Below are 13,820 nucleotides of genomic sequence, written 5' to 3'. Positions count from 1 at the left end.
TCGTTTAGTAGGATTTTACCACTGCGCAGGTGGGCGTGGTTTAATAAGAACAACCAGTCGAATACGGCCATTATCATTGCATATTATTATATTCAAATTTCTGAATAAATCAGTACACAACATTGTAATGTTACACAGTTTATTTTACCCTAACCCCCTAATTACTCTAAACACTCTTTAAGAATAACGCGGCTCCTGTTTGTATCCACAATTCCTGGTTTACTCCACATGGTAACTTCAGCTTAGTGACGATCTTCTCCCTCTCGGCCGAGAAGTACACAGGCAGGGAGATGCACTCGCTGGGGCTGTACGGGTCACTCGTGTCCTTAGCTACCCAGGCTACCGTGCAGGCAGGCACAGAGGACACGCTGGGGGAGTTAGGCTGGTTGCCTGTCAACATGTTTCCATCAAAGGTACAACCCTCGAGCTGGAGTCCTCCAATCTGAAAGATTATGATATAGTTTCGAGATTCAATTTTTGCTCTTGTAAATCAATATTAAATTTATTTGTCCTGTACCAATAACATTAGATATTAAAACATAGATTTAACATTTATTCTCTTTTTAGATACTTTCTGTTAACATCTATTATATACTGTAAACAATGGTAAAAGATAAAGATATAATAATAATAATTATTACAACAATAACAATGATATTAATAACAGCAACAATATCTATAAAATTAGTAATATCTACAGTAACATCAATGGCAACAATAATATAACAATTACCTTTACTGATTGTTTGGTACCAGGGATTCCTCCTGCCCATTTGCAGACAAATTTCAGCCCATCCATGGACGACTTGCTCTCTCTGGTGGAGAAAAGAAATTATTACATAAAATTAAAAATTTGCAAGTTTCTATATTTCATTATTATTATCATTAACAGCATCATCATCACTATCATCTGTCATCATTATTATTATCAGCATCATCAACCTTATTGTCAGTAGGTGCAATAATTTGTTTAGAATTTCACCTAATTACAATTTATTTTAATTTTTTGTTTTTATTATTTTATTCAGCTTAAGGCCAATGATGCCAAACAGTAGACTTTAAAATGGCAATCCTATCATGAGATAAACTAACACACAAGATGCACTACATAATAGACCAAGTCCCTTTGGGAATGGAATTGAACGGTGACAGGAATTGAACCCAGGACCCTGGCATTGGAATGCAAGCATCTTAACCACTATGCTATTCAACTCCACTTCAAATTCAGACATTTATATATCAATTTTTTAAAATATTGATATAATATAATACTTTTAAAATTGTGAAAAGAATCAATGAAAGCATCAAACCTTGCTGTTTGCTGGCGAAGAGCATTCAGGAATGTGTCTGGGTGGAAAAGTTCTGAGAGATCCACGGTGTCAGATAAAAGAGAATTGGATTGCACCTTCTGCACCCACCCCTGTAAAGCAATGGTACGTGCCACTAAGGTCCTCATGTAGTGGATTGGGTCTTCTGGACCATCCCACTTCTTCTGCCAAGTAAGAGGTACCTATAATAAAAATATAAAAAAATATGATAAAATATTGTTTGTTGTGTATGACAAAAATTTAATAATGTTTTATTCATAGTGCTTGACAAAGAAGAGTTTTCTTTAATATGAAACACACCATTGATAGATAACCAACGTAAATTTTCAGTGGGGTCCTTCTAATGATGAATTGGGTTGTACACTGGGGGACATTTTCCTACTTTTTTTTAGAAAAATGCACTGCGTTAACATGCACATGGGCCATTGCATATCAGACCAACAATTTCAATAATAGATGATGCACAATACAAGTGCCATTCAGCCCTCGCCAGTGAAACACAAAGTGAGCAGTGATGGAATCTACCAAGGACCACAGTTATCTAGGAATCTCCCTGGTCCAGCGCACATACTGTGGCTACCACTAACTTAGCCAAATGACATACTGCCCTCACAGTCTAACAAACATACCTCTTGGTTTAAAAGACTCATAGCAAGAGCACTGACTTCACTGGTTAGTAGAATCGAGCCTCGGATCACTTTACTAAGGCTAGCCAGAGTAGAGTGGACGTACTGGACAAGTTGAATAGCATTATAGTGTTCCAGTAGGATGAAGGAATTAATCGGTGGCTCAGTTCCGGACTTGTCTGTTGGCAGCTGAACCTTAGCATGGATAAGCTGTGAACCCTACAAAAAAGAATTAAAAATACAAGAGAGGTTGAAAAAAGAATTTAAAAAAATAAAAATATAAATAAAAATATTTAAAAAATAAAAAATAAATTTTAAAAAATAAAATAAAAAAATAAAATAAATGCATTTTAAAAATATAAATAAATATAATAATATACTTAAAATCTGTTTGGTGGTGAACTGATCTGCTGACAATGATGATGATGATGATAATAATAATGCTAAAGCCTCAATATGCTAGCTTTACGATCAAACAAAAACTCTTACCTGGTTTAATTTCTTCCACAGAGACAGCACAGGTGAAAGTTCACTCGACCATTTCTCTTTATCAAATTTTCCAGCTTCTACATCCAGCCGTCGGAGGACCTTCAGCTGTGATATAACCTGTCCACTTATAAAGCGCTGCGTTGAGCGTTCAATGTTTGCAGGCAATCCAAAGAATGATGGCTTGTCATTCTCGGGGAAGTTGGCAACAAGATCTGTGAAGTCCTGTTTTAAAGATGGAAGTTACAATTTTACTTTGTAAATTGAAAAAAAAAAAAAAAAAAATCAAAAAACCAATAAGCTTTCCATCTCATCAACATGACAAGATTCCACATAAAATGTGTGAATGATTAAGATAGTATCATTAGCTATTAGTGCTTCTATCATTAGTTTACGCATACTGAATATTGTTTCAAACACGACTTAGCATACCTTGTAGTAACAAGTGGTAGGAAGGGATATATTCGCTGTTAGTTTCTTGCGTGCTTTACCCCCACTCAACACGTCCTTGTTAAAATACTGAGTGAGGTATGACTGCAACACTCGCAAATCAAATGTGTTGTCGACTCGGCCACCATAAATTGCATTCTCAAATAAGCCATGTATGAAGTCCCAAGAAACGTCTTTCACTATGGGGAAAAAAAAATATTCAACATAATATGACAAATGCTTAACTACAAATAAATTATAAATTAAATATCAAAAAAAAGAACTACAAAACAAGATTAAACGACATACTGTATAAGGAAAAATTAATGACATCTAAACAAATTACAATTAGAAACATTGTTAAATAGTCAATACTGTAAAATTCCAACTGCAGAAAGAAAGTCTCTGATTGCTCCACAATTATATTTTCATTTTCTTTAATATATAGTGCACATATCCAGAAAACGGCTCAGGACACTTTTCCCCTGCCATTGGAAATAGAATCAATCAAACACAACGTGCAACCTCCTGCTCTCCCTCGAAAGTATTCCTAGTTATGCGTGTAATCAGCACTACTAATTTCATTCCGAATCATTTACCTCCTACCAGGTACCCATTTATACTCCTGGGTAAAGAGAGGCAAATGCAGATAAGTGTCTTGACTAAGGACACACGCAGTGTGATGAGCATCGGTCTCGGACCCCCGACATTCCGACTGTAAGCCCAACGCCTTATATGCTGCGCCACACGCTTTTAAAATGTGATAAGCTGCAATGAGCAAAGCATCTGAGAAACAACTTACAAGACTTCGAGCAGATTCTGTCTATGATGTCAGCCCCAGCTCTGAGGTCTGACATGGAGAATTCATAGAACTTTGTCCATCCTTGTGGAATGAAATTTCTTCTCTCCTGACAGACAGCGTGGAACCATGCCAGAGCAAAAAGAGCTTGTGCACGAATGACATTGTTATTCTTGCCGACGAAGTCTGTTGACCAGGAATCGTAGCTACGCTGGAGGTTCTTTTTGATGCCTGGTGGTGCCTAGAAAAACAAAATCTACATTTTAAACAACACAATAAATAACTAATTATTTATATCTAAATATTTAGTTATTCCGAACGCAAAGAGTACAATGAAAGACTATGTGGTGAAGAGCATACGTTATGTAAGGACACTTCCATTATTTTTCGAGGGGTGTCAGATTATCTTGCAAAGAAATAAATTCATAATAATAATACATTTTAAATAGAACCGTGACTTGATGTTTAATGCGCTTGTCATCAAAACCCAGTGTTTAAATCCAGTTAAAACCAGTATTTTTTTACTCCCCAGCCCCATATATGGGAAGTCATTCCCTAAAAACTAGGTGGAGATAATACAAATTGGTTTACTGTATTCTGTTACCTCATAGGTCACTTTCAGACTGGACTGCAACAAGATGGTTGGGAACTTGGGGTGGCTCTCAGCAGTCAGCCACAACCTGAAGCTGTCATGGGTTACAAGAGAGTTCAGCTCCTAAGGAGGTAAAACAAAAATTAGTGTTTGCTGTGAAGACATTAAGTCAGTAACATGATAACTTTGGTGTGACTATGATGATGATAGTGACAGCGATGCCATTGATGATAGTGATGTTAAATACGATATGCTGATGGTGATGACATCATAGCTATGATTACAGTGATTGTTAGAGTGATGCCAATGGCTGATTGACCGTCATATTCAATGTAATAATGACAATGATTATGGTTGATGAGAAAAGTGTTCAGTGTGATCTTGATGATTATGGTGATCAATGATGATGATCAAAATGATAATGATGATGATCACAATGATAATGATGATGATGATGATGATGACAACTATTTAATTTAATGAAATAACAAAGATAAAGATAATGCCGATTTAATTGATAGTGTTTAACATGAGGGTGATGATGTTATCAATGAGATGATCATAATCGTAGGTAGATTATAATGATGATTATGCTGATTAAGATCATAATGTTATGATGATGGTAATGATGCTTGTTATTACTAATGATTATGATGAAGTTTGATGTGCAGATGTTTTTAATAAAATGACGATATTAAATGACAAATTATGGGAAAAACTACACATACCTTTTCCAAGACTGGGAGCCAAGCAGTGACAAGGTGGAGGTTCTTAAGACAAAGCCACTCTCCATTCCTGGCACATTCATGAAGTAACTGCATAGCAATATCGGCCTGCCCCTGTCCCATGGCAACCTAGAGATGCAACAGTAAAATCAAACAATTATGAAACAATTACACAAATTCTTGTGCATAAAATTACTAAATAAAAAAATAAAAACCATGCAATCCTATTTCCAAAATAGTAATGATAAAGAAGTTAATAAAAAATTTTCCAAATCAGGATTTGGACCCAACACCATATTTCAATTGCTCTACCAATTGAGCCATGAGGCCAATACCGCCCTCTACGTACCTGGTGGTACTTGTCAGTGCCTATGATCTCATCAGCAAGTTCTTGAAGCTCTTCCGAGGCATCGGCACCAGGAGAGATGATGATGAGTATTGGTTCCGATGACACTGTCTCTGGATACAGACGTTTCAGGTTTAATGATGGTGGAGACAGCTCCTTCATACCTATAATTAACAATTGGAATAAATATTTATGACCAGTGCCACATCTAGTGAGCTTAGCAGTGTATTTAGGGGTGCGTGGGGGCACACAAACACCCTAATATTCGTACCCTCCCCCAGTCGCCCCTCCATTGAATATTTAAGCAAAAAATCATGCTAAAGTAGTTAAAAAGCACCTCAAATCACCTTATTTTGTGAGCTGGCGCCCCCTCACCTAATCAGCGAGGCCCCACTTCATCACCTTTGCGCCCCATCAGCCCCTCCAATTGAAGAGACTCCTAGACAAACCACTGGAGCATAGGTATATGATGATGGTGATGACGAGGTGTGGTTGGTAATTATGATAATGGTAGTAATGGTGATAACGATGAAATAATTAATAAATATAACATGTTACAGATTAACTTACCTAGAGCTTTACAGGCAAACACACCCATGGCGCTCTGTAGACGATCAGGCCGAACAGTTTGAATAACAAGTAACTGCAATGCAAAAAAAAAAAATAGCATATTCTCTATAAAGCTCTCTCCAGATTATCAAATTTCTTTGAAAAAACTGTTGTATGCCCATATATAGTCATGATGTGCCTACATATGGTCATGATGTGATGTCATCATGACCATATTTAGGCATGTCTCATGTTTTTGTAAAATAAAATTTGATAGTCTGGACTGGGCTCTACTCTTTTTGCTTAACAACTGATTTTTTAATCTCATGTTAGTGAACATTCATAGTTAGTGAATATTCATATCCCAATAGTAGAAGTTTGATCTCATGAGTGAACTTTTGATCTCATTGTGGTTTAAGTTTGATCTCATATTTGTGAATATTTGATATATAGGTGGAAGGGCAATCCATTGAAAATTTGACCTTAAATTAAGTTTTAATTCATTTTAGTAAAAATATTATCTCATTGTAACAAAGGTAGCAAGTACTGTCGATTTGCTACCTTTGTATGTTACTATTTATATTTTTATATATTGTATGTTTAAGACATCTTGTAATGGGCGATTCCGCTGTTGGATGTAATTGAAATAAAATAAAATAAAATAAATAAAAGCTTACCTGTTGAAATGGAGAAACTTTCTTCTGAAGAGCATTTGGAAATTCCATCTCGCACTGTGAACTCCTGGAGAAGCCAGACCACAACCCACTGTCTCCAAAGCTCAACGACTGATACAGAGCAGTAAAGTTACTCTGCGAATTGAATAAAAGAAATTCTAATGAAACAGAAGACTCAGATTAGTACAGTAAATTGAGTAAAGAAAAAAATAAGTAAGATTACTAAATTTAAAAAATAATTTTAAGTGTTTCATAATAAAAAAAGTTCATTAAGCATAATGATTGTACCTACATTAATTAATTTAATAATGAAAAAGGAAGAACACATACATGGTGGCTAGAATGAATGAGTGGTCCCGAGATGGATGGTTCTATTATTTTTAGGGGTTTTTCTAGTTGAGAAATAATTGAAATATTTGCCTTATCCAGGTTCTAGTACCAACTTTAATAATCTCAGCAGAGATAGACAAAGAGTTATTGAACAGGAAGCACATGCTTCTGCCTGCTGGATGTTTTTGTTTTCAGCAAATACACAAGGATTAATGTGGGCTCATTTTTAATTACTACATGAACACAAGGGACTACAGCTATTTTTTAGGAATGATTACAACTTCTACTGACCTTGATGACATTGACATCTTGATACCTGTCCTGATCAATCCAGTTCGGGATGGAATCCTTCTCTCTGTGTCCATCAGCTTTGATGTCTGACACAATCTGACCAATGAATGCCTCCCATTCCTGTAATAATAATAGTTAAATAACAAAACTAGTCATGCATATACGTAGCAAACTTGAAAACTGCTGCACACTGTATGAGACTTGCCATTTCAAAATCAGCGTACCTCGCAAGTCTCCGCTTTGTAGACGCACGACACAAAGGGCACTCCACATTTCGATCGAGCTTGACACTCGGTTTGGGGCCCCCACAACCACTTGCACGCGGACATAGCGAACAGACCACCAACAGCTATAAAAAAAAGGATATGTCGAATAATCAGCTTCTTGAAAACAAAAGGCAGAAAAATAAAATTCTAGAATCCAGCAACTTCTTGAAAATAAAATCCAAGGCAGAAAAGTAAAATCCAGAATCGAACAACTTCTTGAAAATAAAATCCAAGGCTGAAAATCCTTATTGCAGTAGCGAACTCGAACACGTGGTACTACTCTATGGTTTAGCACTCTAAAGGAGGTCCATTTTCAACGGACGTAAAAAAGGGAATGAGGACGTTTGTTAGGGAGACGGTTTGTACGTGGTGCCCTGGGTCGGACTGTTCCATTTATTTCGAAGGGGTGTTCAGTTTGGGAACAATGGCAATTAGTCGGTTTATCCAGGTAAGTATTCACGAAATAGACTCAGTGTACTTTAACTAAATGGTAAACTAAGTAATTAGCATAAAAATGGGGCAGTATTGTATACTCTTGTACAGAGAAGCCGTAATAATTTTACTCATAACTTTTTGTTTTGGTCACTGATGCATTTTGGTCGACAGTCAGGCAACAAATATATTCTCTGAGAGCCTTGTCCAAGAAAATGCTAGGCTGCTGACCATCGGGGGTCTAAACATATTGATAAATCATCAAGCAAGTTTCTTATTTATGGATTTGCATTGGCTGCTAATGAGGTTGTGTGATGTGCTTTAAAATTCATCTTCCAATAATAATAATAATGTTATTAACGGTAATAATAGTTGCTTACATTTTCCTGGAACATCTCTGGATGCATCCCGTGTGCCAAATGAAGAGCAAACATCAGCCTGTCTGACTTAAACAGAGAGCGACACACATACTCATAGACGAGATCTTGAAGGCATTTGATCAGGCGTTGGATCCTCATTTCAGTACTGCTTCCATCCTACGCAAAAATCACAACACCAAATTATTCACACTTACATCAAACCGTTTGCAATGGAGTCACCCCTGTTTAAAATTTACACAAATCAGTTTTGTATTTCAATAGAGATACGTATGGATGAACTGACAATTGCCATGGTTGCTACTTATGTAGAATGCCACTAAAAAAAATAGAATCATTCTCAGGTATAAGAACATGCTACATCCTCATTTCCATTGCACTCTTCAACTAAGTATACCTTATCACTAGATTTCTGTGTCATATACATGTGATTTGTCTATTGTGTGATATGACATCATCACACCCAAATATAGGTAAATACCATATAATACAAACGCAAGTTTGAAGCATCAGAAAGAAAAGATAGGAAGAGTATAATACTAAAATACTTACGGTCTTTCCCTGTAATGCACGGGAGAAGATTCTCAAGAATGCTCCTAAACTGAAGCGATACATGTTATTCAGCTTTGCAAGGTCACTGATAACGAAAAATAGGGTGCTACCATTCTCTGCCAAGGGCAGAAATGCATCACGTTCCTGAAATTAAGGGAAAAAAATATGAAAGAGGAACAAGATGAAACCTATATGACTTACAATAGAAAACTCATTTTTATCGGGACACCAAACAACGACAGAGAGAAGAATACTGGTAAAACTAAAACCCTCTCCCGTAAGTTTAACTCCTGAAGAAGTCCCTAAGACAATAATAGAACAGTTTACCTGATCCAGAGATGTCTGCAGTTCAACAGATTCTGATAGAGAATTTGAAATGGTTTGACTGCTTTCCTTGGTCTTGTTCAAAGAGTCCAGCAGATTCTTATTCTCCAGAATGTTCCCCTCAGCTTGGGCCAAAGTCTGATATAGGCATAAAAAAATGAGAAAGAAAACATGACAAAATGCAGTAATACTAAGGGAAGCCATTATTGGTCGAAATTGAGGTAGCAAAGAGGTTACTAAACGTGCATAATATTGTGCAGATTATTGGAATAAGTTAGAATATAAAGGGTTAAAAATAAACTTTAAAACCAACCTCCAGTAGAGACTCCTCCAGTTTGGCCAGTTGGATCTTGAGATCCTCCTCTTGCTTCAGAAGCTCTGTCTTGCGCACCTCAAGCTCAGGTTTCTCATGCTGAATGGTCATCGCCAGTAGCTGCAACAGAAAAAAAAATATATAACAATAAAAAAACAATAATGAATATAATACACAGACAACATTAATAAATAATAATTACAAATATTTAACTATAACAATGATATGCTGGGCTGGCATGTAAATTATTTGGCTTTTCCAAATCACTGAGTTATCTACCATATACTTGTTACTTTTGACACGCTGCTTTTATAAAAACTTTTCTTGTAGTTACAAAGCGCTAATTACAGTACTCTCCATTATCATTTACATACAGGTTCTTCCTAAGAAAAGCTTACACTCACTAAAACCACAAACCACGACAGAAGATAATGTATTAATTCAAGCAGCTCTGCAAAATGGAAATCAATGGTAACATAGAAATAAATTTAAAACAGAGAGATTTCAATATAAACCAACCAACAGCCAACCAGTCAGTCAATCAATCACTCAAACCAACCTAATCAATTCAATTACTATGTAGGCCCTACCATAACATAAAAAATCTACTAAGCTATGGAATGACCATTCAGATAAACTTAAATGTTCTTCCAATGTACATATTTTCAAACAAAGTCTACTTAATAACATTGTTATCCCTGAATCTGAGAAATACCTGGTAGGATCTAAAAGGAGCAAAGCGAGATAGGGGATAGTGTCCGATGGGGATGTTTTCACTGGTGGTTCAGATGCTGTGATTTTTTGGTTTTCTTTAATTCATTAGGTTTTCAATAATTTTGTTTCTTAATAGGTATGGCCTTGCATACCTCTGATAAAAACACCCATGGGTGATTCAAGTGTTAAAAGTTATTATTATTATTATTATCATCATTATTATTATTAATAAATTTGCTATTGAAATGGTTGATACCTTGGCTGATGAGGTCGCCTCGTAGTAACGGGTACAGCATCGGCTCAACCTTGTCTATTTCCTGTATGATCAGTGTCTTGCCGAACCTTACCGCAAGCTCCAATGCAGTACTGAAATTTGCATCCTGTTTAAAAATGAACAAAAATATTATTGCTACGAGAATGTTTGATTTCTACATCATTCATGTTTACATGTTAGCTTTCTTTTTATCAATTTCTACCTCAACCGAGATGCAGCCATTGTTTCCTAAAGCATTGTTGTTTTCTAGCCTAGCCTCTATATGCACACAAATATATATCTCACCTGTTGATTGATGACTTCTAATCTTTGTTCTTTCAGGTGAGTTTTTAGCCATTCAGTCGCCCTTGAGGATGGATCCACAAGGAATGGACGTAGAGAGTTCTAAAGTTAACAATTACAAAAACAATGTGAATTTTGGAAAGGATAAATTTCATTTGAATGATTGAGTGTATCATTTATTTAGAAAATGCTTTCACAATATCATTATTACTTTAATAATATTAAATACAGTTCGCCCTCCAATTCGAGACCACGTTTGGGACCTGAAAATCTGAAGTGGTCTCTAGGTTAGCTTAGTGTTAATACACTGAAGATTGTTATTCTTTGAAAAAAGTGGTCTCGAATTAGAGGTGTCTCGATTTAGAGGGTGCACTAATTAATTACTACATTATTTAATTATCATCATCGTTATCATCATCTTATTGTTATTGTGATTATTAATACTTAAAATCATCATTTTAATAGTCACATAAAGGTTATCACTTAATAAATAATATAAATATTGTTATTATCATCAGACATTTATTTGATTAATATAGTTTTTTGTTTAATTAACCTCTTTTGAATTTAGAAAATGTTATTACTAAATGAATTATAGACGTTCTTTACAGAAATAATTGATTCAAAACAGTGCATTATGATGTGTAATAGTGCATATTATGAATAGTGGCAAGTCACAAGTTAGCAATTATAGGCATTATTAGTAAAACCACACAAATATTAAAGCATTCAAATTGTTAAATTGTATTATAAACATAAATTTACATCAGCATAAAATCAATATATTTTTGTGTAAGAGCTTTGACATCATTTTTCACAAATATAGTTGCTACAAAAGTGAATTTATATAATAAAAAATAAAGAAAATTTTGGTGTGGGTCTTGAAAACAAATTTGAAATTAACAATCAATATTGTTGCAAATGGAACTGTAATAAAGTTATGTAGTATGGTGGGCAGAGGTAGACGGGGGCCACCCGGCCTTGCAGTTTTCCACCCAGTCTAAAGCTAATTTCATGGCCCTCCACCCACCCTTATTAACCCACTTTTCCATCCTTATTATTTAGAGTTTACCAATGTTACCACCCACCCTTAGTTTGCTACCGCTACAACCCTGGTAATACCAATGTTAGTGTATCATGAAAATGATTTGTTCTAAGCAGACATATCATCGATGTTGTGCCTAATGAAATGAAATAATTAACTGGATAAACAGAAAATTGTCAATGCTACATAAAACACCCCTCAGAAGAAATTAGAACTGTCCTCTCAGCAAACAATGTAACAGGGCTCTAACACCATGCAACAAACACTTCTAGGATGGGTTGAAGAGTGAGGTAATTGATACTTTGTGTTTTTACAGCGAATAGGAAATGGGGATGACTTGCATGATGTAGGGCTGCTGTTACAGCAAGCTGGAAGGACTGTTCTATTATGTTTTTTGGGGTGTTTATTCATGTAACTTTGTTAATAATTGTTAGTTTGTCCAGGTAATTCATAATGTTTGGCCATAAAAGGTCTACAACTACCACCACACAAACACGCCAACCAAACATTTATCTTACCCCTACACCTAGATCATTGATCTAATCGTGGACACATTAAATTAGGTAAAGTTGTTGATAACAGAAAAACAGGCGGCCATCAGTAAGAAAATCATCAACAGTAGGCATGCAATGGTTGGAATAATGTAACACATGTAAAAAGCAACAAAATGGTTAATAAAAAATAATTTAAAACAATTCATTCAATTAATTTTTGACAATAGAATGGTTTAAAAGAAAATCATATTAGTATAAATTAAAAAAACCTGAATAAATAGAAAATTGTAAATATCAGAAACAAAAACACAAACAAAATTAATTTGTTTTCTATTGAAACAGAAAATTCAACTATCTTCAAACAATTTTACTGACTTAGAATCAAAATTAAAAACCTGAAATTTAATTAATGCTAAAGTTGTTTAAGAAATATTGAAGCTCTCTGAAATAAACTGTAAAATATTAATAGTAATTAACAAATTGTTGTTAAAATAAGATAACTTAAAATCATCAATATCAAATATTTATTGGTTTACATTAAACTGTGGAAGATGTTTGCCTGGCATCATTCTGTTCACACCATTTACATCATTCTCATTGGTCCATGCCAGCTGAAGGTGAAAATATTACACTCCTTTTTTTTTTTAAATATATCAAATGAATAATTGCTTGATTGATTGATTGATGATTGATTGATTGGCTGTTAATTGGTTGATTGATTGATTGACTGATGGTAAATTGGTTGAATGATTAACTTATTGAATGATTGATTAATTGATCAATTGATTGGATGATTGATTGATTGACAGCCACAAATGATCAAACATTCATTTAATTTTTCCAAGGTTTGAAAAGATAAATGATGTACAAATAATGTGTGTATGTATGTACTGTATGTATAAATTAATATTTAAAGTCATGCTGATTAATTGTGTCAGTTATGCAAATTAGATAATGAATATCCATAGGCACATGCATTAAGGTAAGCTACTGTGTCATGTCATAGTCACAAACATATTATTATAAATAAATAAATGTTTAATGTGGTCATATATGAACCAAGAATCATACATTCCAAGTGTGGTTTCCTGTTGTTGCAATATCATATAACTTAAATTCATGAGCCTAAATTGCTATAAAGATTTAATCAGAAATACAAGGATCTAAATGTTCTGACTGTTCATATAGAATTCAAATTCACTACAATATAATTTAAAACAATTATAATTGAATCCAAAGAAATTAATGAAATACCGACCTGTAGAACAATGACAGCATTCTCCATGGACAGGTTATCGCTTGGAAGTCCTTCCCCTTTCCATATCAACTGCTCACTTTCTGTGCTCAAGAACCGACGCATGTCAAAGCCTTGGAGGTCAACCTTCTCCAGCCACGACGTGAGTGTGGCACGGCGCTCGTCTTCTGGAGCGGCTGATAAGTACGTAGTGAAACCAGCAGCGATTTGAGCTTTCTTGGGAAGCGTCTCAAGTTCAGTTTCAAGTTCTTTCACCTGTAAATACATGATTATGTTTGATTTTTTATAGGTAAAGTTGTTTGCCAATGGTGTACAGA

The 13,820-nt window shown here is 35.0% G+C and overlaps 1 protein-coding gene across 1 annotated transcript in view; it reads right to left on the bottom strand.

Moving 5' to 3' along the window:
- Positions 1 to 6: 6 nt before the first annotated feature.
- LOC117110427 (cytoplasmic dynein 2 heavy chain 1-like) overlaps positions 7 to 13,820 on the bottom strand; it is a gene marked incomplete in the record, with an annotated part of 30,061 nt that continues 16,247 nt past the window's right edge. The window contains 22 exon segments of the mRNA XM_033253127.1: positions 7 to 442; positions 734 to 815; positions 1,311 to 1,510; positions 1,958 to 2,173; positions 2,444 to 2,665; positions 2,873 to 3,069; positions 3,672 to 3,909; positions 4,273 to 4,383; positions 4,989 to 5,114; positions 5,335 to 5,495; positions 5,902 to 5,974; positions 6,558 to 6,689; positions 7,176 to 7,295; positions 8,254 to 8,409; positions 8,803 to 8,946; positions 9,130 to 9,264; positions 9,440 to 9,559; positions 9,838 to 9,890; positions 10,410 to 10,533; positions 10,713 to 10,811; positions 12,273 to 12,293; positions 13,507 to 13,758. Coding sequence (XP_033109018.1) covers positions 167 to 442; positions 734 to 815; positions 1,311 to 1,510; positions 1,958 to 2,173; positions 2,444 to 2,665; positions 2,873 to 3,069; positions 3,672 to 3,909; positions 4,273 to 4,383; positions 4,989 to 5,114; positions 5,335 to 5,495; positions 5,902 to 5,974; positions 6,558 to 6,689; positions 7,176 to 7,295; positions 8,254 to 8,409; positions 8,803 to 8,946; positions 9,130 to 9,264; positions 9,440 to 9,559; positions 9,838 to 9,890; positions 10,410 to 10,533; positions 10,713 to 10,811; positions 12,273 to 12,293; positions 13,507 to 13,758 — 3,258 coding nt within the window.

This window comes from Anneissia japonica, unplaced genomic scaffold (genome assembly GCF_011630105.1).
Source record: "Anneissia japonica isolate Jap-2015-1 unplaced genomic scaffold, ASM1163010v1 scaffold287936_len456577_cov159, whole genome shotgun sequence".
Taxonomy (NCBI): domain Eukaryota; kingdom Metazoa; phylum Echinodermata; class Crinoidea; order Comatulida; family Comatulidae; genus Anneissia; species Anneissia japonica.
The sequence above is the reverse complement of the archived record's forward strand: the minus strand, read 5'-3'. Positions and strand labels throughout refer to the sequence as shown.